Source organism: Drosophila teissieri, chromosome X (assembly GCF_016746235.2).
Source record: "Drosophila teissieri strain GT53w chromosome X, Prin_Dtei_1.1, whole genome shotgun sequence".
In the NCBI taxonomy this organism is placed as follows: Eukaryota; Metazoa; Arthropoda; class Insecta; order Diptera; family Drosophilidae; genus Drosophila; species Drosophila teissieri.
In genome coordinates, this window is record NC_053034.1 from 20195090 (window position 1) to 20220754 (window position 25665).

The 25665-nt window shown below is 41.0% G+C and overlaps 1 protein-coding gene across 1 annotated transcript in view; it reads right to left on the bottom strand.

Annotated features, from left to right (window-relative positions):
• LOC122623029 (innexin shaking-B) overlaps window positions 1-25665 on the bottom strand; it is a 62043-nt gene that overhangs the window by 30657 nt on the left and 5721 nt on the right. Inside the window, exon 2 of the mRNA XM_043801915.1 lies at window positions 10089-10245. Coding sequence (XP_043657850.1) covers window positions 10089-10245 — 157 coding nt within the window. The remainder of the gene's footprint in view (window positions 1-10088; window positions 10246-25665) is intronic.

Consider the following 25665-nt stretch of genomic DNA (forward strand, 5'->3'; position numbering starts at 1 on the left):
CGTTGGCAAAAATTGGTAATGATTGACAAACAGTATTAAAATTCATGTTAGCTGATAATTATATAATTGAAGTCATAAACATAGTTATAAAAAAAAAAAGGCCAGGGCAATTGGAAATGTTTTTAATTATATGCATGATAATGGAGAAATTAAAGCAGTTTAAATTATTATTAAATAAAATAGCTTACATGATTAGTTTCTAAAAAATATGTTTCAAGAATGAATTACCACAAAATGTGTAGTCTACTTCTGGGCAAAAGGATGTTTTGAGTCAGAGCAAGATTTTCAGTTTTGAATCGGGATTACTGGGAATATAAATCGGGATAACTGGCTTTCATAGTGTGCTGGCGTGTGTGAGCTTAGTTTCGGCATTTGCTAATTTGATGCTGATTCGTGACATTGGTGACTTTTGGTGACTTTTGGTGACTTTTGGTGAAACGTGACTTTCGTGAACTCGTGATGGTGATCGTGACTTGGTGTTTATTCGTGTCCTGTGCTTTGGCGTGTTTCACTTTTAGCTGTTTTTGCTGTCTTTTTTGGTAATTGCTTAACATTTTGTTTGGCATTAAGATTTTGCAATATTTTATTGTATATTTGCTGTTGTAGTTTTGTGGTGATTTTGGTGAGAGGCAGAGGCAGATTTTTGCATTACGTTCATCACAATTGGCACAGTATAAGTAAATTTCTTTTGGTTTGGTTTGTTTGGCGTGAGTTCTGTTGGGATGTTGGGTCCAAATTGGCAGAGTTTTTACATTTGATTTAGCAGAGCTCAATCTTTAAGTGAGGCGTTTACTTTTGGATTTCTGGGTGTTTTTTCTCATACTGTTTTATTGCACTTTCCAGGGCTTAGACTCGGGTTCAAACACACACTATACAAAAAACGCATCTCATATCAACGACAGAGAGGGCATATATATATAGAGAGAGAGAGAGAGAGAAAAGAGATGGAGAGAGTGGGCAGATAGAGATGGGAGTGAGCTGTGGAGACAGAGCGATGATCTTTGGAAGGCGTAAATCAAAAGTAAACGTAAGGAAAACCATAAAGCGAAAGTGTCTACGTAACGGAATCGAAACGAGCAAAGTAAATGGAAAATGCGCGCACATATAAAACAGAAACAGGCCAAGGGGATGGTTGTTCCGGGGCCGGGGAAAGCTACAGTGCGTCCCATGCAGTTAGCACCTTTGGTTTGGATCTTTTTTTTCGTGCCTTTCCAAATCACTTTACTCTGGAGCAAATGTATTGTTTTGTTACCAATTCAAAAGCATATCTCTGAAGTTGCTCAGCCAGTGCTGGAGATCCTCAATAACTCGACTTACACCCGCGGCACGCACTGTACGCCGATCCCCCGCCCCACGAAGTCCAAAATCCTTTGACCAGCCCAATTTGGGCAAGTGCACCCTTGGGTTATAATGGAATTCAGCCCAAGTGGATGAGCAACGGCTGTTCCCCACTTCCCCAAAAGTCCACCACCCCTTTGGGTTGGACTCCCATGTTAGAAGTAAGTAGTAAGTAGCACGTGTAATAAGTTTCATGTGCGCTGGACTGACTTACTCAGGACTGATTAACGAAATGAGGGCCAGAAGACTGAGACTATAATTCTGAGACTCCAGCTTCCCCCGACTGACTTGACTGACTTATGCCCAGGAACCATAACAATGAATTTTATGCCCCCTTTCGGAAGGACCCCAAACCGCCTTCCTGGTAACTGCCACTGACTGTCGACTGTTAGTGCCACTGCTGGTGCACAGAGAGAAAAACTTCTGGTGCTCGGACGCCTTCATGACATTTACAAACAGAACAAAATTATTTGGAACCACTAAAGCGTAACCATGTGAATACAGGGATAGAACTTTTCTCAGTGTAGACAGCGAATGCGAAGCTCAGTGGCTTCGGCTCGTTTCTGCTATTAGAACAACATTGGCAATATATTTGGGGCAATAAAAATAAGCTTTTCTACACCAAGAAGGCACTGGCACTGGCACAGGCACTGGCACTGGCTTTGTATTTGTATTTGTATTTGTACTTGCTGCCCCGTATTTGTTATTGTTATGGGTCCTGGCGCAGTGCTTGCCACTTACGCTTCATTAGGATGCGTCTAAGAACTCTTGCAGCCAGTCAATAATAAATTGATGCCAGCTCCCTCAGTCTTCAGAAGCTGGAGCTCCAGAGCTCTGAGCTCTGAGCTCCGAGCTCCAAGTGCCAAGTGCCTGGTGGCAATAAACAAGCAAACAACAAGGACAGATACACATCAGTGGGCCACGCCCCTTCCCAACCACCGCCCAAACCGCCCCCCGGTTACACATCATTGGAGTTGACTTTAAATTGGCGACTTAAACGAACAATTGGCCCTGGGAAACATTGAGCAGAGAAATCAACAGAGAACTGAAAGAATAAAAATGGTTAGAAATGTGAAAACTAACAACAGGCTTTTTTCAGGGCTGGGGGGGTAGTGTATTGTTTGTTTTGTGTATTTCGGGGTATTTGGGGGTATCAGTTATCGGGATTTTAGTTTTTATGCTTTTTTCAGTCAGCAGGCAGACTGGATGCTTTTACGTATGCAAGATACAAATACAAGGGATTATAGTAAGATATTTATAAATATATGTATATGTATATAAAGTATTAACGGTTTTATTTTATTCAAGTTTGTGTTAAATAAGAGGTGTTCTTTGTTGTGTGGGTCAAACCATTCGTGATGGGTTTGTAAAACTCAATTCATATTCCTGCGGCTAGGCTCTTATTTACACAAGTCCAGGCTTCGGGGGCTTGGGTTGGTTGCGGTCTCATTTTAAGGCTAGTTACTCAATTTACTGATATACAAATCAAACATTTTCAACGTGCCACAACAAAAGCGGAAAAAACTTAAGGAAATTATGAGTGTAGCTCTACGTGCTTATCTTTTTGTACAAAAATTGCTTTCAGAGTGAGCGAAATAGATATGGAGAGGGGAGGAGACAGAGAGACGGGAGAAAGAGATAGAGATAGAGGTGCATGCTTCACGGGGGTATTTCAAAGCCAGGGTTGCCAGGGCTGGCCAACAAAATGCAAACAACAAGGTCAAGCGTGGGCAATTGGCAGCAAAATAAGTGAAACTCTTTAGGTAGATCGCTGCTTACTTATAGTTTAAACGTACATAGTTATCGTATATTACATGGGTAGTTCATAGGTGTATGTGTATATCATAAGTGTTCGCAGTATCATACAGTTATATAGTGGTATCAAATACTAAAAAAGGTGTCAACTCTGGGTGTTTGCTACTTTGTGTCTGTGTGCTTTTTAGTTTTTGTCTCTGCGGCTCAAGTTGCACAAGTATATGGATAGTTTGGTATATTTTTGAGTATAGTATATAGTTTAGCTTGGAGTAAATAGTTTTTCGATTTGGTTAGTATATATGCGGTATATTGGTAGTATACGGTATAGATATGTTTATGTCAACTGTGGGGTTTTCATTGGTTTCAGGTTTTCGCTTTTGATACTTTTTTTGGGCATATTTCACACATTTTCGTTTAGTTGATCATATTTTGTATTCTCGTTTATCGAAATTTCAAAAATGATAACAAAAACAAATCTCGATACATCTGAACTGAGTGAGTGAGATTCGACAATACAAAGAGCAGCGAACGCTCGGTGGGTAGACGTGAAATAGATAGAGAGTGTGGGATAAAGATATATATTTGCAAATATATATGCATATATAATATATATATATATAAATATATGCATATATATGTATATATAGATATATGCATATGTATATATATAGGGAGGGAGAAAGACACAAGGCGGATTTCTACACAGAAATTGCTCGATTGCCAACATATATGCTGCCTGTCCTTTAAGCAGTTGGTATTTTCTTCTCTTGGTAATGATTATCGGTTTTTGTTAATATATATATATCGTATATAGATCGCTTTTTGTTAAACCAAATTTAATACATTTGAATTGTACACACACAAGCGCACGCAGCACACGCACACACACAAAAACATTGAAATTAGCATTTTTGAGTGAGACAGATAGAGAAAGAGAGAGATGGAGAAGTAGAGAAAAGTATATGCTTTTTGGTTTTCTAGTATTTTTTGGTAACTTTTTCGGGGTGGTGTGGTGGGTGGGTTTTTTGGTAAGTGGGGTGGTACGGTTCTGGTCTGGGTTTTCTTCTCTTCTGCTTCTTTGTCTTTAGTGGGTGGTACTCCTGATACGGTTCCAAAAACAAAGAGTTCGCAAAAATGCCAGTCCAAAAAGAATACTGTTGTATACTTTTTGGCTTTCGAACCGGTACTTGTTCTATTTTGTTGTGATATTTGTTTATACTTGATTATGGTTATTCGGTATTCAGCTTCAGTTTTTTGGCATTCGACACAAAAAAATCGTTTGTTTACATTTGTCTTCTCTGATACTTTTTTTTTTGCGTTTTCAATCAATTAAAATTGCACATTTTCAACAACATCAACAACGACAACTACTTTTTGGTATTACGAGTAATATTTATTTATATTTTTTGTTTGTTCCTTTAGATAGATATATAGATATATATATGGAGGTATATGTATGTAAAGATATGCATATAGATATATATATGTATATATGTATGGATATTGAGTATTGTATATTATAGATATATTTAGTATGAGTACGAGTAGATGGATATAGATATATATAGATGGTGTAAAATACGATAGTTGTTGTTCTGCTCGGCACAATTCCATCGGTCGCTTATCGGTAATCGAAATAAAAAACACAATTACAAACGATTACAAACCAAACGATAGCACAATCGAATATCAAAACGCTTACGATTACTGAAAAATAAAAAAAAACTTCGCTTGCTCGGTTTTACTCGGTGAATTGATCGTATTGATCGTAAAAAATAATTTGAATTTAAATAAATAGATTAATTTAATATATGTCTACACCGATATATACGTACAATTTATTACACATACAGACAAGCATACACATACACAATGCGACATACTTATATTTGGATTATTTGTCAACACTCATATACGCTCTTGATAAGAACTTTTTGAATAGATACCAGCTCGTCTATATTCAATCATCGTTATATAAGCCTTGGCTCTTCAACTATTCGAATTGTATACATTTGTGAACTTGTTAAACATACAATTGTTGCTGAACAAACTTAAAACAAAATGTGTCTGGGAGCTAAAAAGAAAAGTAGCAGAATGACAAAATAGATAAACCAAATAAAAAAACTGAAGAATCAATGAAATTACTTTTACTTTTGATGCGAACTCCGAGCATATATGTGCGTTGATATATATCTGGCTTAGTTGGTAGTAATGTAGCTTGCACTTGATATTACGAATACGGATACAATACCACAAATGCCGCAATACGAGATATTTATTGGATATTGGTTGAGAACGATACGTTACGCATATGGTTGGATATTATCACTGCTTGCTTGCTTGCTGGGATCTGCCGATCGAAACATTTCCGTGTACGGTACGCTCAAGTTACTACGGGGTTATCCGGCAAACAATACAACAAATGATACAGATGGTACAGTACGAGTAGCATTATGGATATAGATACGAGTATGCATATTATAGAACACAAGATACTGCAATTGATTGAGTTGTTGCGTACAGTTTTCGGCTCGGGACACGTGCAATTTGTTCTTTTTTTTTATGGGGTATTTGAGGTTTTTGGATTTGGTTTTCGGTAATGTAGGAAGGTTATTTCGGGGCTTCGACTACTTGATTGAGGGACCGGGGTAGTAAATAGAACGGGGTTGGTGAGGGGACTATGGGCGTTACTGGAGCAAAGATCATCTCAAATTAAAAGCTTTTTGGAGTGTGCGCGGTGTGGAAAGGTCAACAAATTTTCGTTCGGAATTATGGGATACTTTTACTTTCTGTATTTTTTTGTCGAATTCAAGTAAGGTTCGATTTTTATCTAGACTTATGGTACAGGTACTATCTGGATTCACAGAGAAAATGTTAAGTAGAGAAAGAAAGAGGCGGAGAGATCGGCTAATAGAGAAATAGATACAAAGGGGGTTTGTTTTAGGTTCTTGGCGATAATTGTTCCACATGAGAAGGATTGTTTCAAGTTTGCTCAATTTCAAGTTTGCTCAATTTCAAGTTTGCTTTTATGTGTTTTCTTTTTTAAATCCGTTATTTTCGGGCTTAGGACGCGTTTTTTTTTTTTGCAAAATATATATATTTACACAGAACACCATATACGCGGCAATAGAGCTATTTAAAGGGCTATCTCTAGTTTTCAGAATTCAGGATTCACAGGATTTTCACAGGATTCTGCACATCCTGCTGCCCTGCGATAGCATTTTGGTACAGTTATCGATTGCATTTGGTTGACCTACTTAATTACATACGCATAAATAGTCATCGTTATTGATAGATGTGGAAAATCAAAGTTAAAATCAACTGAAAAAGTTAACCTTGGCTGATTGCTTTCTTGCCAGCTTATTGTTGTCATATTGTTTATCGTAATTGTTTATCGGTTATCGCCAGGCACTCGCAACACTTTACTATACTTTTACAAAGTCTGCGTGTGTATGTGTGTCTGTAACTTTGTGAGTGTGTCAGAGTTACTAAAGAGAGATAGATAGATATCAAGATAGGAACAGAGAGAAGGAGACACAAGTGGGTCTTGGGCGCAGATACAAAATTCATCTTGTATTAAATTTGATTTAGTATTCAGCTTTAGCTTTTCATAAGTTTTTGTTCGTTATTAATTAATTATATGACAAGTTCTTGTTATATTATTGTTTACGTAGACGTCGACAGCATAATCTGTGGTGGCAGGCGAGCAATCTGTTATCGTCGGGTTAAGGTTCTGGTTATCGTTTTGCGTTTGTTTTTTTTCTTGGCACGGTGCGGCTGCGTTATTGATAAAATATCGATTATCGTTTTGTTTTGAATTTGCATCCCCTGATTTGTTCTGTTTCTGTTCTGAGTAAATCTGTTCGTTAACTTCAAATCCTGTAAACGCGCTTAAAAAGTTGCTAAAAAAGGGTACCGGATAGATTTAAATAAATATTCTGAAGGAGACGGAAAGAGTTGACAAAGCTAAAACAAAGTATACCACAGTAACGGAAAAACAGTTTAGCTATTGCTGGGTCTCGGGGCAAAAGAATAAAAAATCATTACCCATTTAAACGATAACAATAAACCGATAATTCAAAAAGCTCACTTTTTGCTAATTAACTACTGTATAGTTATTTACTTATACAATTGCAATATTTATAAGCAAAATAATTCGCAGATCAAGTGTTGTTTGAAAGAAAGAGATGGAACAATAGAGAAAAACAGGGAACGGGCAGGACTGTTGAGATAGATAGAGAGATAGGGAGAAAGCGATAGATCCCTAATTAGGTACTTAAAGAGAGAAGCAGAGCTGAAGTTCTAGACTTTCGATAGTTTTGGGGAAACGGGTGGAGAGTGGTTGGTGATTTGTTTAAATGAGAACTAGAATTGCTTGATTTGTAATTACCATTTTCTATCACTTTGCTTTTGGCGGGGGTGGGGATGGATGGGCGTGGGCGGCACCGCACACACACGCGCACACACACACACACCGCCAGCAGTGGTTTAGACACAGTCTATCGGCTATCGATATTTGTTATCGCCGCCGCCGCCTCTTGCGTTGAGATCGTTTGAGATCGGGTTCGATTTTGATTTCGATTTCGGGGTATCGCTCTTAAATCGATTATTCGCTGATTCGTTTATCGGCTTATTGCTTATAGGTTATCATTAATCGATGAATTGATTTGGTTTTTCAGTCGCACAAGCTAAGGCCACCTTTTCACGAGTTGCCCTGTTTTTATTTGATTTTACGATTAGAGATTTTTTGATTTTAGGTTTTTCTTTCACGCTTTGTTTCGTTTCGTTACGTTACGTTTCGTTTCGTTTTGATTTTTGATTTGCTTTGATTTGGTTTTGCAGTTCGCTTGTAAATATGTTTTGTTATATGCTTGGATATATACGTGGCTATATGTACATACGAGTTATCACATTCGTTAGCATTATTCGATCGTAGTTCATAGTTCTTGCTCGTAATTCACCGCATCTGGCACCGATGCCCATTATATCTGCCGCACTCTCAACTGTCTCTGGGTTTGTTCGTCGATATTTTCGTACCAGGTAGTCTTCTTTTTTGGGCAGGATCTGATCTGGAACTGGAACTGGTACTGGTACTGGTACTGATACAGCTAGTGTTATTACAGCTGTCTATCGAGCTTGGCCAGAGGACTTCGGCTTCCCCAGCTGTTGTTGTTGCTGCTGCAGCCTCGGTCTCCTTGTCGTTGTCAGTTATCGATCGGATGTTGATTCCGTCTCCGATTATCGCTGTCGGCTCTGGGTTGTCGCTGGGCAGGGTTGTCACGGTTGTCTCATAGTCGCCGCTTCCGTATCCGTTTCCGCTGTAGTCAACCTTCACGGCGGCACAATCGATTTTAATTTCGGTTCGGTTTTCGGGTTTCATTTGGTATAGAATATATAAAGCATTTGGTTGGGGTATTAAATATGTACATATGTATGTCGATCGTTTTTAAACCCTAAAAACGTTAAAAACGTATTCGGAGCGAGGAGCTTTCAGGGGTTTGGAGTTTTGTAAGAGTGTCGGTGTTGATTTGCTGTAGTTTTTTGGGTTAAGCACGCACACAATTTGGAAGTTCTATAATAGAGCTTAACAAAAAAGTCGCTTAATAATTTTGCTCAAACAAATAAACAAACAAACAAACACACATACAGCAAGAGGGAGACAGACATAGATATAATAACGGTTACATTTATTTATTCATTGACTTCAAACATATTAGCTAATCAATTACACAGCCAATTACAAACAAAAATCAAATTCAACACAGACAGAGACGCAGAGAAAGAGGTAGAGACATCAAATAGAAAAAGAGAGACAGAGACTTGTATATTTTGTGTGTGTGTGTTGGAAAGAGAGAGATAGTCCGATAGAGAAAGAGATAGAGCGATGGGAATGTTGGATGGACAATGGTTATTAATGGACAATGGGCTCAGAAATGGGGCTCAATGTAGAATTTGCAACGTTCAAAAGAGACGGCTCTAGAAGGGCGAGAAAGAGACGTCACATTCTTTTGTTCCGCCGCTGGTTTGTCATGTTTGAATTCCTACTTGATGAATGTTTTGCATATTAATTTCATTTTTCTGCGTTCTTTTTCTCTGACTTTTGATGACCTTTTCTTGTGAATGTTCATTTGGTTTTTTTTTTGGTTTTTGTTTCTTGTCTTTATTGTCTTTATTGTTTTTCTTTCTTTTTGTCTTTTGTTGTGAGTTTTTAAAGGAATGGGCTCGCGGTAAGTACATTATTACGAGTATTGTTATTCTGGTTCTTTTTACTTTTATTTGCATTTCGCATCATGTTTATAATCTAAGGGCCGGGTTATATGGAATGGCAATGGTTAAAAAGTCATGGCCTCCAAACTTTAAACACAAACAAAATAAATGGTGGGGGCTTGAGAAAGAAAAACTAAAGTGGTGGGAAGAGTATTACTTTTGACGGGAATGGAATGGTCTGGGCATGGAAGACAGATATTTTTGCATTGATACTCGATGATGGTTAGTTGGGGTTAGTCCCCAAATTACGACGGTCCACAGGCATCTGTCTGGTTCCGAAGTTTACACATGGGAGGAATTGGTGTTTTTGAATGTTTTTCTTGGGGGTCAGTACATAGTGTAAGGTACATTTGATACTCTCGGCTTTTTTGTCTTTTGTCTTTGGTACTTTGCAATTGGTTGACCCATTAGATACGCTTATAAGAATGATAGTAGTAGAGTAGTATTATAAATAAATAGGTAGTAGAAGGTATTGGTAACATATTTGTTTCGCTTTCGCTTTTGCTTTGCGTTTTTGTTTTGCGGTTTTTTGTGACTCAAATCGATTTGGCATTAGAGATATAATTGGTTTGATTTCGAGTTTGAGTTAGCGTTTGAGTTTGAGTTCGAGTTGAGTTGTAGTAGTACAGTATGGTATGGTATAATCAATCAATCAACCAAAGGCGGTATAAAAGTAGAGCAAGTTCACATGGATTAGTACGCTTGTTAAAAAGGAAGTGGACACTCACCGATGATCTACTCACTTGCATAAACGCATAGACGCCGCGTAAAAACTCCATATTTTGCTGCTCTTGAGAACCCTTTTTGGTTGTGCGTTGGGCCCGACTTATATACTGCTTTACGGTGTCCGCAACAAGATGTGGCTTTAGTTTGCGTGATAGAACCCTGCAAGAAAACGGTTTGTTTTATAAGCAAATCGGTTCATAGAACTACACAAACATGTTGAGCCTCTGTAAGGTCCCCGTTTTTTTATGACCGATCATACGGCAAGCCAACTGGGCTTAAAAAATAATATATCGCAGAAGGGGCTTTCAGAGTAATCCCCTTCAAGGCCACAAAAGGCTGGTTGTAAGCGAACTATAAACAAAAAACATTTTTACCTTATACAAAATAGCTATTGCCAAAATATGAACGAAAAACATTTTCACACGATTTCTGACTTTTTTAGTGCATCATGTTGGGGCGGCGGCATGTGGGCTATTCTTGGTCGAGGTCACCACCTCGCGGCAAGAACCGCTTTTCCACCCCCCATCCCCATCCCCCATTTTCCACACTTTTCCAGCTCACCACTTGGCCCTCGGCTCGCATCCAAATTGAAGCGCTAAGCAAATTGTCACTTGAGAGGTACTCGCCTTTCTCATCTGCTAAACGGAAACACTTTCCCCAGCCTTTGTGCTAATTGGCCGCACTTAGTGGCCCACCCACTTTTCCGCTTTTCCGACTCTCCACTATATAGTATGTATATTCATGTACATATGTACACGGTGTGCGGGTGCGGGCCACGACATGTACATATGTATGTATGTATATGTGCACAGGATAGTGCTGCCAGGGCGGTTGGAATTTTTGTGCCGGCTAATTGAAATCCTCCTCGACTGACGACTTTACGCATTTTGTGTGAATTGACAACGCAGATAAGGCTTATCGTTTAATTGCTCCCAGCAACAGGGAGGTCGCCCATTTCCATTGCCATTTCCATCTCTGTGTCTGTGTCTGGGTTTTCATCTTCAGTTTCCACCAGAGTTCCCATCTACATCTATGTAGCTGCTTCTGGCTGTTCTGGCACACACTCACGCATAATTCCAGTTTTTATTAGCCAAGCTTTTAAGCTGTGACTAACCAGAGAAACGGAGATTGCGATTTACACAGGGCGAAAAACGAACCTGGTGTTGAGGCAATTAAAAATTGTAGTTTACAAAACTCCGAATAAACTTTTTAATTTAAAAGCAAAATAAAACATATGCTCCAATTAACACGCTATTCAATATTTAAGTATTTTAATACATTTTTACCATTTTTTTGGAACAATTACTACACTTAGGAACTACGATTCCTTTTCGTCAGTGTACATCATTCAGTTGGCTGATAAGACTGAGGCTTCATTTACTACTCTATTGACTTAAGCAGCCGACAGCAGAATTGAGCGCAGATTTTCTGTGATTTTCCCCACATTTCTGTGGATTAGCAGAGCATTTAATTGGATTCCCATGTGAGTACAAAGACAGAAGGGCACCCAAAAGTGAGCATATATTTCAATACTCGTACTGCAGACACCAGCGGCGCAGGGGCGCAGGGGCGGAATCTGTGGAATTTAATTCTTGAAAAATGCAAAAATGAATTCCTCCTAATGCCGCGTATTCCCGGGGCAAAAAGCGGCGAAAAAGAAACTAATAAAGTAGCACTGGGCGGGCTGCCAACGCGCATTTCCGTTTCCGGTGTGCTCCTAATTTATTATTAATGAAAAAAAGTAGGGTGGGCAAGGGAGGGAAGGCGGTGCCCATTTGCTTGCTGATTACTTTCGCGGGAAACACACGAATTTCGCTTGGCTTTTCGACTGTTAAACGCGAGTCCTCTGCATATTGACCCTCGGGGTCAAATAAATTTGAGTACAAAAACAGAGGTCGGGGGCGTGGCAAGTGCCGTCGTGGCTGCTGAAATTGAAAATACTTAAAAGCATCGGGAACAGGACTTTTCAACTTGTCCTTCGACCTTATTGTCTTGACCAGAAGGGTGTGTTGGTTTTCATGCTGTCGGTGGGATGAAATGTTAAAAAACAACCAATTTCAAAAATATCTCAGCCACATGCTGGTAAAATGCCGCATTTACCTTAACTTTTATATGTTTAATTTAATCAAATCTATACAAATATGGTGTTCTTAGCAATAGAAAGTTAGACTGTGCGACTTAAGATTCCATAAAAATAGCATTTCTTTATATTGAATTAAGTGGATATATAATGTTTAAGGAGCTCGCTAAATTTGTCAGTAATTTTTAAAACATTTTTTTGGGTACATTCCTGTCGACTGTCTGCGGCTTTACCATCCACCTTGACTTTTTGGCACTGCCTTCGGCGTTTCATTACAATTCCAAATCGGGAAGGGACGCGGATTTGTCCCGTTTTTGTGTTATTGAAATTATTTGACCTTTCGGCTGAGGAGGCACGGGCTTTTAATTTATTATTATTTTCTTAACCGCGTTCACCTTCTGCCTGTGCGACCCACACCTTTTCCCGCAGACTTTTCCCTTGTTTTTTTGGCTCTTTTCGACTTGTTTTTTCTTTGGCTTTTTGTTTTCCCGGCTGACAGGCGTAACAGAAATGTTAAATTGCGAAAAATAAATCTTGAAATTGACTTTGTGCAGGGTTCGGTTTGCTTTGGTCCCAGGCGCCTTTTTTATATATATATTTCCCGGTTTTGTTTTATTTATTTAGTGTTTTTTCACAAACTGTCGCCTTTTTGAGTTGCTGCTGACAGCGTGAAAATCGAGATAAATGTGCTTTCACTTTCCCACTCCACTGGCTATCGCTTGTTGGCGGTTAAAAGAACAGATTATTTCATTTGAAAGAAAGAAGGAAACCCAAAAAAGGTAAAGGTGAAGATATTTATTTAAAGGTTGCACTTATTTTGGGCTCTGTAGAAGAAAACCGCTTGTGATTCAAGTCGCTTGATTTATAAATATGAAAGCCGAGTGGCAAAATTATGCAGTAATCGCCTTTCTCTGGAGTTGAATGATAAAGCAAATAGCCAACGCGTTGAAGGGTTGACATACAAACTGTGATAAGTGTTTCCTACTTGCAGAAGGTGTTGTTTTAATTTATTAAAATTAGTAGAAGTTAAAACTCGGCAACGTGAATATGAAGTGCTTAAAATGCCGTTTATTAAAAACGCACGCAACCGAGACAAATTGCGAAATATGACATGAAATTGCGAAATTGTGAAAAATAAGTGAAGCTTCAGAAAAATCAACATTGAAAAATCTTCATTTCGTTGCAATCATCCTGGGTCCTTCATAAGCTATTGGATAAATATTGGACAAATTTAAAGGTTGCTGGCAAAAAGTGTCACTAACAGTGATGACATGAAAACCATATTTGGTTTGCCATACATTGTACGAGGAGTCCCTACAAATTAAATACCATATATCAGAAGGCACACAGCCACTCTGTTTTTCAATTCCATCAAATTAATGTGTAGTTTTGCTTCATTTTCCACGGCAGAGCATGCCACGCCCCCAAGAGCAGCACATACTGCAGGCAATTGCATAATGCAGCAAGTAAAACAGCAGCCGTTACTGAATCTGCATCGGAATCTGAATCTGAATCAGGACCTAAATCGGAACCCGGGCTGGCATACAGTCGCAATCATTTTTGGTGCATCGGCTGGCAGGCAATATATAGTATACGAGTATATGTGTATATATACACTTGTATATTTACTTGTATATAGTAAGAGGGAATAACTAGAGACTGTCTGGTTATTTTTCAGCCGCAGCCAATTCACTTCTGCCATCTGACAGCCGAAGCGATGGAATTGCAAATTTTCCTTCTCAGCTACAAAAGGAAAATCGTAAAATCGTGGCTTTTCTGATGCAACCAGCTATGCCGGAGCTCACGTCGGAAGGTAGACGTCGTGTCAGTCACTTGAACATTAAACTATCAAAATCGCTTACTTCTAACTAATTTAAAATCGAAGGAAAGTTCTACAAAAATATACAGCATTTTAATTTAATATAAACTTTCTTTCTTTTGCTTTGTTCTGATTGGTTTGATCACACAACAAATAAATGGTAGCAGTAAAAGGAAAATGGCACTCAGTTAAAATCACAATAGATTACAAGTTAATTGTTAACTACCGGACTAGTTGCAGTTATTATTTATTGTGGTTGACTTAAAGATCGATTTTAAATAGAGCAGGGCGGGTATTGCGTATCTGGATTCCGAGGCGATGCCGCGACTACTAACCCATAATTGCGCACTTGCAGATACTTGCCGCAAGCCGAGAAGTAAAAGCAGCGCAGTTGCAACAGTTAAAATGGGGGAAAATGAACAAATCTCAGCAAAAGTGAAGAAAAAGCAGGGGATCCTAAGAGTGTACAACAATAAAAAAAAGCAAAAAAGGAGGCAGGGATGGATAAATACTATATGACCGAAACGTCATTGCATTGCTTATTTCAGATTTTATTTCCTTCTCCCTGTATTTTATGCACTTTTATTTTATCCGCTCGCCATTTTCTTGTCAGCGTAATAAGCGCAATTAGCAGGGGGACAGTAAGCGCCAATTGTGGGGGGAAATGGTGCAAGAAAAGCCACTTGAGCATGCAATGGGAGAGCGAATTAAAAGCCAAGTGCAAGTCAAGTGGGTAGTGGGTAGTGGGTAAGGAACTATAATGCAAAAATGGAAACAAGGACTTTGAGATAATACAGTCAGCGCATAATTAGACGTGGACTTTGCAATGAACTTGTATGTCAAGTACTCGTCAAAGGAATATTCTAAAATATATTCTAAGCCAAGTCAAAGTCAAAGTTATTTGAGTAAATTTACAGTCACAGTGCCTATTAGAAGTTATTCAAATGGAGAGCTCTCACTTGGTACATAATAAAATCACATGCCAACTTGGCAACCCTTATCGGCTGACTTTTACAACCCTGTCGTCATCTCCCACTGCAAACCACTTGGCTTATTTGTCCTTTGTTGCGAGGCCTTCAAAGTTACCTCCTTGTTGCTCTATAATTACTCCTGCTGACGGTGGTCAATTAAATTGCATGGAAAGAGGGGGCAGCAACAGTCAATGCCAAAATAATTGTGCATAATTCCGTTTTGGATTTTATACCCAACAGTCGCCTTGTTCATATTTACGTTTACTTGACCATGTATCTAGTTGGCCGGCCACGTTTAGGTAATTATATTAAATTTAAATAGGGCCATATTGCATGGCCACCATCATTAGCATACTAAATCAGCATACTAAATCGGGCTGGATAATTTAGCCCTAATGACAAAAGTGGACTCAGCCCATTGCCAAGCATGGACTAGTATCTCAACACTCTCAGTTCCAAAAACCTATTTAAATCAATCTTAAATTTATAAAGATGGCTTCCTAAAATACTTTGGAACAGCAAAAGATTTAGCTTCAACACAAATAATGTAGAGCATTCGAAGCTCGCATTTTACATCTATGCAATGCTGTCGTTTCCACTGACCATAAATTTGTATTGTGACCTTTTTTTTGTAATTTTCAGGCTTTTGTTTGCCGTTAATTAGACCACACAACCTGTCAATGTCCCAGCGGGGCGCAGAACCACCTGATGACCCCTAAAGTGGTGCAGTTTAGCATGCATACCTTGCCCTACTTGTGCTCAAATAGCCTGTGGTCGCGTTGCATGGAACGAGCTTTGCGTTCGCCTTTTCTTTTTGGCCACTTTTCTCCCTCGAACTGATTTCAAATCAGGCTCGAGGATATCGGGATCAGATAGAGCAACTACAGCACCTACAGCACCACTGGGAGAACCTTTAATTATCTTATGGCGGATTTGTACGCTCCGTTTTCGCAATGCATCGCATTTTCGTGCTGCAAACACACGAATGTGCGAATATAATGTGCATAGAGCTACAGTGGGTAGATTGAAGGGTGTTGATGGCCCTATTAAATCGCCTAATTTCCTCAGAAATGCAACTACTTTAGTTGATTTGGTCAGGCTAATAAACAGGCTGTATATATCATTTCGTACTCTCTGCGGTACTGCAGTTTTTGTAGCTCTAACTGAATCCGTAAAGTTACCAGCTTCACTTGTATCACTTTGCCCCATTTTCTGAAAATCATCAAGCGAACTTGCTCATTCATTTTGACCACTATGGACAGTTTTTCCTCGCACGTTTTTCCATATTCGGTGCTCTTCAATTTTGACGCAGTGCTTTCCACCTTCCCGACTTTCCGACTTTCCCGCTGCGAACGGGCGACACATGAAAGTTATTACACTTATTATATGGAGAAAATAATTTTATGTGCGGCTGTGCGAGCGAGAGGTACAGCCGGGAAATTAAAAGGGAAGACTTCATTCGTGCGGCTTGCAGAATGTTGATAAGAGGCGTCCACCGAGGAGGGGGCGTGGCACGTGTGCAAGTGTGAATTATATGCCCCAGCATTATATAATAATGTGTAATAATGATTATATATGTGTGAGAAATCGGGGAGCTTAAAGTAAAGTTGGTAAGTAAAGTTGGGTAAGTGGAATTTCTTGGCCGCAAAAAGAGGTATTGAAAATGAACTTGTGTTTTTTGTGTTAGCATATCAGGCGGATAATGAAATTGCCATATTTGGACTTTTCTTCTGTTACAGAGAAGCTTATATCTGAAGGGGTTTCTTTTTTGCGCAGTTACATCAATACTAAAATAATCAAAATAAATTGCAAATATGCAATGTTGATACAGCATCAGGATTTCTGCAGGAAACCGATCTTCTTCCTCCTTTGATAAAGTATCTCAGGATTATATCTGCTCCCGAGCATCAACGCTTTAATCCCATTTCCGAAAGCCATTTTGTGATGAGAATTGGAATTTTCCATTTTCCTATATGTAGTTTTAAAATTCAAAACGCGCTCTCTGGCCATAAATAATTCGCAACTAGAGTTAAGCAGTCAGCCGCAACGGCAGAAACAACAACAACAACAGAAACTAAAACAGCACACACAACATAACAACGGAATCAAGAACAAACAACAACCGAGAAACAACCAAAAAGGCAATGGGAAAATATTTTTTAATGTGCACTTTATCATCATCATGTCAGGCTAAGCGAGGAGAACTCCCTTCACACCCCCACAAGAAAAAGAGGAAAAATAATACAAAAAATAAAAGCAAACAACAACACAAATGACATTTATATAGACACGCCCCAGCGCCCCCGACAACCACCCACCATCCACCACCCAGCCACCTTTCCGATCCCCACCCCCCTCCGCTCTCCCCCCTTTGCGGCATTGTGCAAATGCTGTCCCATTTGTCAGCTGGCACAAATTTGCATAAGCGCACTCTGGCAAGCGGTCGGATGACTTATGGTTGTCCTGCCCGAAACACCAGGCCCTCTTTTTGGAGCAGCACCCCACCGCTGCCACCGCCCCTCCGGAAAAGCCTCTTGGAAAGCCCCCATCCCCATCCCCTCTGAAACCAGCACCAGCCCCGTTGTCCACTAATCTCACGATCCAAAAAACGCTCGTTGAAATTAGCTGTGAAATGCCGACAGGCTTGGGTACACTGCTCCAAACACTGCGAAAGTCAGTCGACGTGTCATCGATAACTTTTGATAAACGAGCTCCCTGTGAGTTACATACTCCTGTTTTGATATAACTCATTTAGTTTTATTTCGATTTCGAGAACTTCAAAATGAGTAATTCAATAACAGTGATTCTTCATGACGAATCAGTATTTTCAATGGCCAAACTAGCTCCTCTGACCTCTGCTGCCATTAACACCTCCATTACCATACTTGCATCAGTAGATTAGGTGTTGTATGGATGGTTCTGTCCAGCTTTGCCTGGAATTCGAGTTTGAAACTGCGGCTTTTGGACCAGTGTGCCCAAGAGGAGGGAGGGCGGCAGAGGAGCGGAGAAGGGCAGCGGAAATGACATAGAAATGAAACAGAAAGCAGAAACAATGCCCAGTATACGGGGGTGCCAAAAGGGCTGGTTGTGGAGAAGGGGGCGGGGCCCAGGGGCAGAGGCAGAGGCGGAGGCAGAGCCAACACAATGAAAGCCATCTCTCACCTCTCACCGCAAAGGTTTCGGGCCAACACACAATGGCCAAATGACTTGGCTCCGAGAATAAGGATAAAGCCCCGATGTGATGACAATGACGATGACGACAGCAAACGGCGACAGCGATGACGACAGTGGCACAAATCCGGTGTCGCAGGCGAAAGTTGGAGTCTAACCCATATATGAATTCTATATGGGTCACGGAATTCTCTGTTGCTGCGAATCGAGGCGGAAAAGTGGGGAAGGGAAAACCCTCGGGAGAGCGAGAAGCCCACATGAATTCCAGATTGCGAAAAAACAGGACAAGGATTCAGGGCAACGCGGATCCGGGGAAGGAATTAGGAAACACCAAAACTGAAGAGTTCAGGGGAATAAAACGCACCAGATAAATGTTCCTATGTTTCCTATACATAAATAGTAAATATTACTAAAGAACTAAAAAGCCTTAGGAAGATGATTGGATCGCCACACATTTAGACTTTATCAGGAATACAAAACAAATTAGCATATTTTCAGTCAGTTTTGCTTAACTTCTGCTTGAATATTAACATAATAGTGGATTCTAGTATGAAAGGCAGTCGTCTATTAAAGTTCCAAACACCCCGAGAAGTTCTGAGAGGCGGAAAAACCCAGAAGATCTAAAGAACGAGAGGGAATGGTAAGTGTAGGTGGAAAAGAGAAGTATTAAATAAAATGAAATAAAATAAAATGAAATGAAATGAAGCGCAGCCAGACGCGGTGAAAGAAAATGTTGGAAAATAGCAGCATCATCGTCAGCCCAAGGGGGTTTTCCACCATTTCCCTGCGCTCCCACACCTCCAGCATCCCGAGCTTGTCGTCGTCATTGTCATCGTCATTATAAGCATAATCTTTAATAAACGAGTGAACACCAGGGAACCAACAGAAGTTGGGACAGTGGGAATGGTGGGGTGCTGGGGATGGTGGAAAAGCCGCGGGAAAACTCTCAAGCGGCCGCAAATGGACAAGAGGATGCTGGGGGAAAAGATGCGCCAGTGGGCGGGGCAGTGCGATTTTTCAAGTGAACGAACTTTTTAAATTAATTTAGACATAAGCAGCTCTTTAAACTTTTGCCTTAGAACCGGCTAAGCGGTTCGTGTTTTTCCTGTCTCCCCTGTTTTCCTTGAGTTTCCCAGCTTTTCCTTGCCTCTGTCTATTTCTTGAGGGTTTCCGCATCGGAGTGAGTGAGTGCGTCCATCTCCTCTCATTTTTTGCCGCTGCAAAGTTGGTAATGTGTCTACCCGACTCAGGCGGGCCGAAAGGAAACGCAATGTACACTAAATGGATATTTAATTACACTTTGCCCAAGGATCAGGCGGCGGGTGGGGGTTCCCCTCCTATAGGTATAGGTATAGGTAGGGCCCTATGTACGCCCATATAAATATATATATCTATATTTGAGTACACATCCAACAGAAGGTGGAGTCCAGCCTGGGAAGCTCTTGAGTGCTGGGCGGCGAACTGAATGGGCCAATTTGCGATGTTCAAATGGTCTTTGGCCCTAAGTGCTGGCCAACATGGGAGTGAAGTTGGGAAGTGGCATCAGTTGTCAAAGGAACCCGATTCATTGTCAATGGTTTTTCACGTTTTGGCATATTCATATTCAGTCTGTGTTGATCGCTCCAATTGCATTAATTGGCATTCTCGGATCAATTTTAGAATTAGTTTTAAGGAAACTGGTTAATGAGGCAATACAAATGTATTAAGTGCTTGCACAAGTATGCAGGAAATGTATTCATTAAATTAGTTCACCTTCTGCCGAATCCAATAAAGATTGGAATGCCGTTATTCAATGCCGTAAGTTCAATTGAGAAATTCCCAGTTGAAATGAGTAAAGGAGTAGTTGGGCACACATGTTAATAAACCAGATGCCAATCGAATTACTTGCTTTAAGCAGCTTTTGGCAAGCCCGCCCCCTTTGGAGCCCTGGAGCTGGACTTAAATATGCATTACCATTTGGTGAATAATTTTCTTAATTGTGCCTACAGCCCTCGGCCTGACCTCTGCCCGCAAATGATGAATATATTCAATATTCACTTAGGCGAATAATTAATTCCCATTGAGCCCCAACGGGCAACAGTGCGTATGCGTAATGAGCAAATGGGCGGAGCAGTCGCACAGTGTTGCAATGCTCGGCACATGAAATGCAATTGCAAAAACGAAATCAATTTTACTTTAAATTAACCAAATACTATCTCTTAAAATTCGAAATCTATCCTGTAATATAGATAATTTGCAGAAGGATGTGCCTATTTGAGCCTGTAACAATTGGTCTAAGTTGTGCTGTATATGCACCACAAAGAGTGATCCGCTGAGTTTTCTCTCAGTGTTCCATTTGCTCATTGTCTGTGATGCAGAAATTTGGAAATTGAACGGGCAATTGATATGCCAGAGATCTGCCTAACACATTTCTTATTGATTTATGCCGCCCACTTGAAAAGTTTTAATATTTTAATGCTCCACCAATGTTTGTTTTACTGCCCATGAACTGCCGTAACTGACTGCCCAACTCCTTCAGAGAAAAGTGTGCCTATAAAGCTCACACGTTGCATATAGAAATCCTTAACCATGTGTGCACACACATGGTACATGTGTACATACATATGTATGTACATACATATATGCATACAAACATGTATGTAGGTAGCACTGAAATCAAAGGATAGCCAGTGGACTCACAATGAAATTTGCATAAAGCGGCAAACAAGTGAAAGCCTCTGCGATATTAAAAAGCCCAGCAGGATATTGCGAACTGGGCAGTAATGGGATCGATCGATGCGGCCAGAGTTGCCACCCCCGCATAAACCGCTTAAGACTCGGATGCATCGGAATGTCAAAGGGACCGCAGTGTTGTCGCATCCAGCTGTGCTTAACTGGCTGCCCGTAGATTAATTTCTTAATAGTTGCCCAATTTGCATGTGTGAGTGTGTGAGTGTGTGAACGTGTGTATTGCTCTTTTTGTATTCTTAGGCGATTTTCACTTTAAATTGCCTGACGTTTTGGCAGCTAAATATTGCCTGTCATAGCATTCTCACTCCTAATGGCAGCTGCAATGTGAAATAGAGAGTTGCAATTTATGCCATGGACAACAAAGAGATTGGATTAGCAAACAGTGGCATCGTTCATTTCATTACATACAAGAAAATGTGATTTTAAGTCCTGTCTGTTTGCTCTCTAGCTTATAGGGACTTTCATTCAATTATTAAAGCTTGAGCTTGAGCTGGATCTTGTGTCATTTCTGTTCAATTTGAGTATTAATAATTTAGAGCCCTTTTAAGCTGCAATTTCCTTTGTCCACCCAAATCTGCTATTATTTTAATACGATCTTTTGAGCCTGCCATTGAAATCCAGTTGGCGATACTGATAAGTCCCTTGCTGCCTTCACAAGTTTCCGAGTCACTTTAAGAACCAACATGTAAAGTGCAAGGCCGACTCCTGCCGCCCACTACAACTTGGCATTTATGCTGATGTTGGGCCACGCCCCCTCCTGCGCCCCTCTGGCGCCCCTCTCAGGCGACTGCTTGTCATTCAGCTCCTCAACACAAACGCAGCACAAACAGCGGCAGCAATTTCCATATTTGTTTACAAATACAATGTACAAGAAGCACACACGGAAAAGCACTGGGACGGGATCTCTCTTTATTGAAAGTTTAAATTCTTCTTTTGTTATTAATATTTTACACAAAAAATACATACGTTAGAGTAAGGGAGAGGGAGAGGGAGAGAGAGAAGGAGAGTTAGGCAAAGTTTTCATATCTGCGAGGGAGGGCCCCAAAAAGTATGCTGTAAAAAACACAAATTTGATTTAGAGCAGGCATTTCCTTTATTTGCGATTACTATTCAAGCGGCCCTCGTCGTCACGCAGCTGTCTTTGGGGAAAGCCTCGCTTTTCCCGCTTTCCCACTTCCCCACTTTTCCAGCGACTGCAGCAAAGTTATGCATGTCTGTGGGTGTTTTCCAAAGTATCAGTGTGAGTGTGTGCGAGTGCTGGTATTTACATGCTTACATTTCATACGAGCGTAAGAAAATATTTGCAGTTATGTGTGTGTTCCTTTTTTCGCCAAGCTAAACTTTTGTGTGTACTTTTGTTTGGTTTTCTTTTCTCTCGCCCCCCTCCCTCTCCACTGGCTTCTGGCTACAGTGCAAGTAATATTTAAAATTTGCATATCAGGGGCACCAGAATGTGGGGAATGTAAGAAGATCCGGCTTGAAGTCGCTGACCAGAGAAAGTCAAGCTAATTGAGGCAGTGAAGGGGCTTTAAAGACTCGAAATAAATTAGTTTTAATTTTATTTTAAATTAGTTTTGAACTATTTTGAAGTAGGAAGATAAGGTTACCAAAGCTTCCATTGTTTAAGCAATGTTGTCCGGCTTTAAACTTTCTTCGGGCGTGTAAAGAGCCTCTGTGCAAAGAGCCATTTGCCGAAGCCCAAGTGCAAATGCCAAGGAAACTTGGCCCAGGGCTGTCAGACGGGCCAAAAAACGCAAAGACTATGCACAAATATTTAACAGCATTAAACAGAAAGGACGAAGGACAAAGGACGAAGGACACACGACTAACCCTCGAAGGCATCCATTCTACACGCTTTATTTACATGTCATGCATATTTAAGTTGATTTCCATTTATGTTTCAATTGTGTTTTGGGGGCTCCCTCCACTGCACCCCAAAATGCCGCCCACATCTATTTGCTCTGGCAGTCCGGCTAATAAAATTTGCAATGCATGCGACGCTTGCATATGAAATACAATTAACAAATTGCCGGAACGGAACGGAACGGATCCCGAAAAGAGCAGGGCGAAAAGAGCCATAAACGAATATTTGCCGTCTAAGCCCCCAGCCCCTCCCCGCCGTTTGTCATCCCTCAAGCCCAGAAAATATTGCATTCGAAATCAATAAAATGTGCACTGGCAGCGCACCCGAAATGGAAAATTGCAAATGGCAGGAAATGAAATGAAATAAAGTGGGGCGGCAAGCGGCAAACGGGAGGGGAGAGGAAGGAGAGGGGGAAAACTCAATGTGGGGCGGCAGTACGTGCGAGTTCAGTTACCTGAACGGACTGGGAAATGCTGGGAAATTCAGCGAAACCCTGCGGATATTGGAGCAGGTGCTGCCGAACCGGGAGCCGGAGAATCGGCGAGGAGCCCACAATGGAGCATTCGAGGGCCGGGCAAGTGGCAAAGTCAAGTTCGACAGCCGGGGTCAGGTTGATCGATTTGGGGATTAGGGTGGCCCACTGCATGTGGGCGAGAATTGGACAGGACGTTGGACTCTTTAGACTCTGCGGTGATAAGTGCAATGCAGCTCACTGGAGTACGATGCACTTGGGCGTTATCAAGAATATTTCAAGTATTTAAAGAATATTTCAAGTAAACAGACTGACAGTGCGTTAATAGTGCCAAATTATATATTGGTAGAAATACCTATTTCATTCACTTCAACTTCAAGTGGATAAATGTTTCTAATCAGCACTTTTAGACTCTCAGTTATTTATATCAGTGTTGGATGATGTTTCAAATATTTAAAGAACAGACTGAAAGTGCATTTATAGGACAATAATATATATTAGCAGAATTTTAGAAATACCCATTTCATTCACTAACTTCGAGTAGATAAATGTTTCAATCAGCGCTGTTAGACACTCTGTAATTTATATCAGTGTTGGATGATCCGCAAAAAGCTTAAGCACGTCGAATGGCAGCGGCGCAGACATTAAGAGGGGGAAATTCATTTACTCGCAAATCTCTTGCACACTTTATTGACTCGGTCACGTGAGCAGATTTTGTGAGTCACGTTTCGCGAGCTTTACCACACTCTCTTACCGGTTTTCGAAATTTCGCCCATTTCCCGTTTTCCATTTGCCATTTTCTTCTCGCGCACTTTTTATGGCCGAATTTTACCTTTCAACTTTAATGATAAAAGTTCGCAGTTCTCTTTCGGCGGCTCTCTAAGCCATAAAAGACTTATTGCAGCGGCCTAACATGGTGGTGCAGCGGGTGGTGCAGCGGGTGGTGCTAGACTGGGTGGTGCTGGGTGGGCGGTGCGGAGTCGGTGGCTCGTCGGCTTCTGTCCATGTGCATTGGGCAAGCCATTCGTTATGGGTCGAGCGTTTGGACGTTTTCGAAATTTATTACATTGCACCGACAAGTTTCGCGTGTTTCGCCTTTGCGCCTACACTTCACTTAGCACGACGCCGCCGAACCGGCACACACCACCACCCAACCACCCAACCACGCAACCACCAAGCAACTCAGCAGCACCCACAAGGTGCACCACCCACAGCTGCAGGTGAAGTGCAACTTTTTGCACCTAAGAAATTCCCCTGCTCCTGGCCGGAATTTGCAGTAATAAGTTGGGAGGATGGTGTTGACAAGCCCCGAAAAGCGTGGCTCAAAACGTAAACATCGTGAACGACTCGTCGTCGACGTCGTCTGACTGGGTTTCCCCCCCTCTGTTTTCCCGCATTTCCCTCACTTCCCATTTTCCCGCACTTTCCGGGTGCATTGACCCCCGTTTCTCTCGCACATGGAGTCGCTTAAAAAAAGTCGAAAACTGCAGCCGGCTAAATGATGGTGGCGCGAGCTGGGAAAACTGGCTGGGTGGTCGGGAAATTGGGGGTCGGACAGAGCAGTATCGTGTGCTCTTCACTTTTAAAGATTTATGTTCAGCATTTCCATCGCCTGTGGCTTTGAATTTCGCTTCGGACTTTACAATTTACTAAGCAGCTATGTTAAATAACAATATTCAGGTAAGTTAAACCATTTGGGTTGAATCATTAAATATTAAGTATTACTATTAAAACTATGATTGAAAAGAGAAAATAGTTAAGTGGCAGCAAGGGCATATTGGGTGCGACTAGGCTGCTGTGCGCTACTTATTACGCCTGCAGTTCTGTCGGTTCTTAGTCGAAAAAAATAAGAGCCTGCCCCCGCATTTTCCATTTCCATTTCACATTTTCCAAACGCTTTTCATGTGCGTTCAGACGCAAAAGTCAAAATGTTTGGTTCAATGAACGCCGAGAGTCCGGCGCTTTAAATCGCTTTAAGCACCTCGGCAACGGGCTGAGGCTGAGTGATAAATCTTTATCACTTATTCGGGGATAAGTCGCTCCGCTGCTGGCCAAGTTGGCCAGTTGATTAATTGCCGCAAATAAACGAGGCTTCAAGGATGGATGATTGGCAAACTGCTCGATGCGGCCGCAAATCAAAAATACATAAGACTCAGACTCAGACTCAGATTCCTAGCCCCTTTCTGGCTTCTCTGACAACTTTCGTCACGTAGCGTCCATCAGGCGGAAATAATTTATCAAAACATGGAAGGCGGGGAGAGGCGGGGCGGCTTATATTAAATAATGATTTGATGGCGGGGAGACCCTGGCCCCAACCCCACATAATTAGACGATGGGTCCTCGTCCTCGTCCTCTTCCGGGACTAATTAAAATGCCCGTCGCTGAACAACAGAAAAATTATAAATCACATTTCTTGTATTTGATTCCAGTTCCATTATGCAAATGTTGACGGCGCGTAAACAAGCCGGCAAA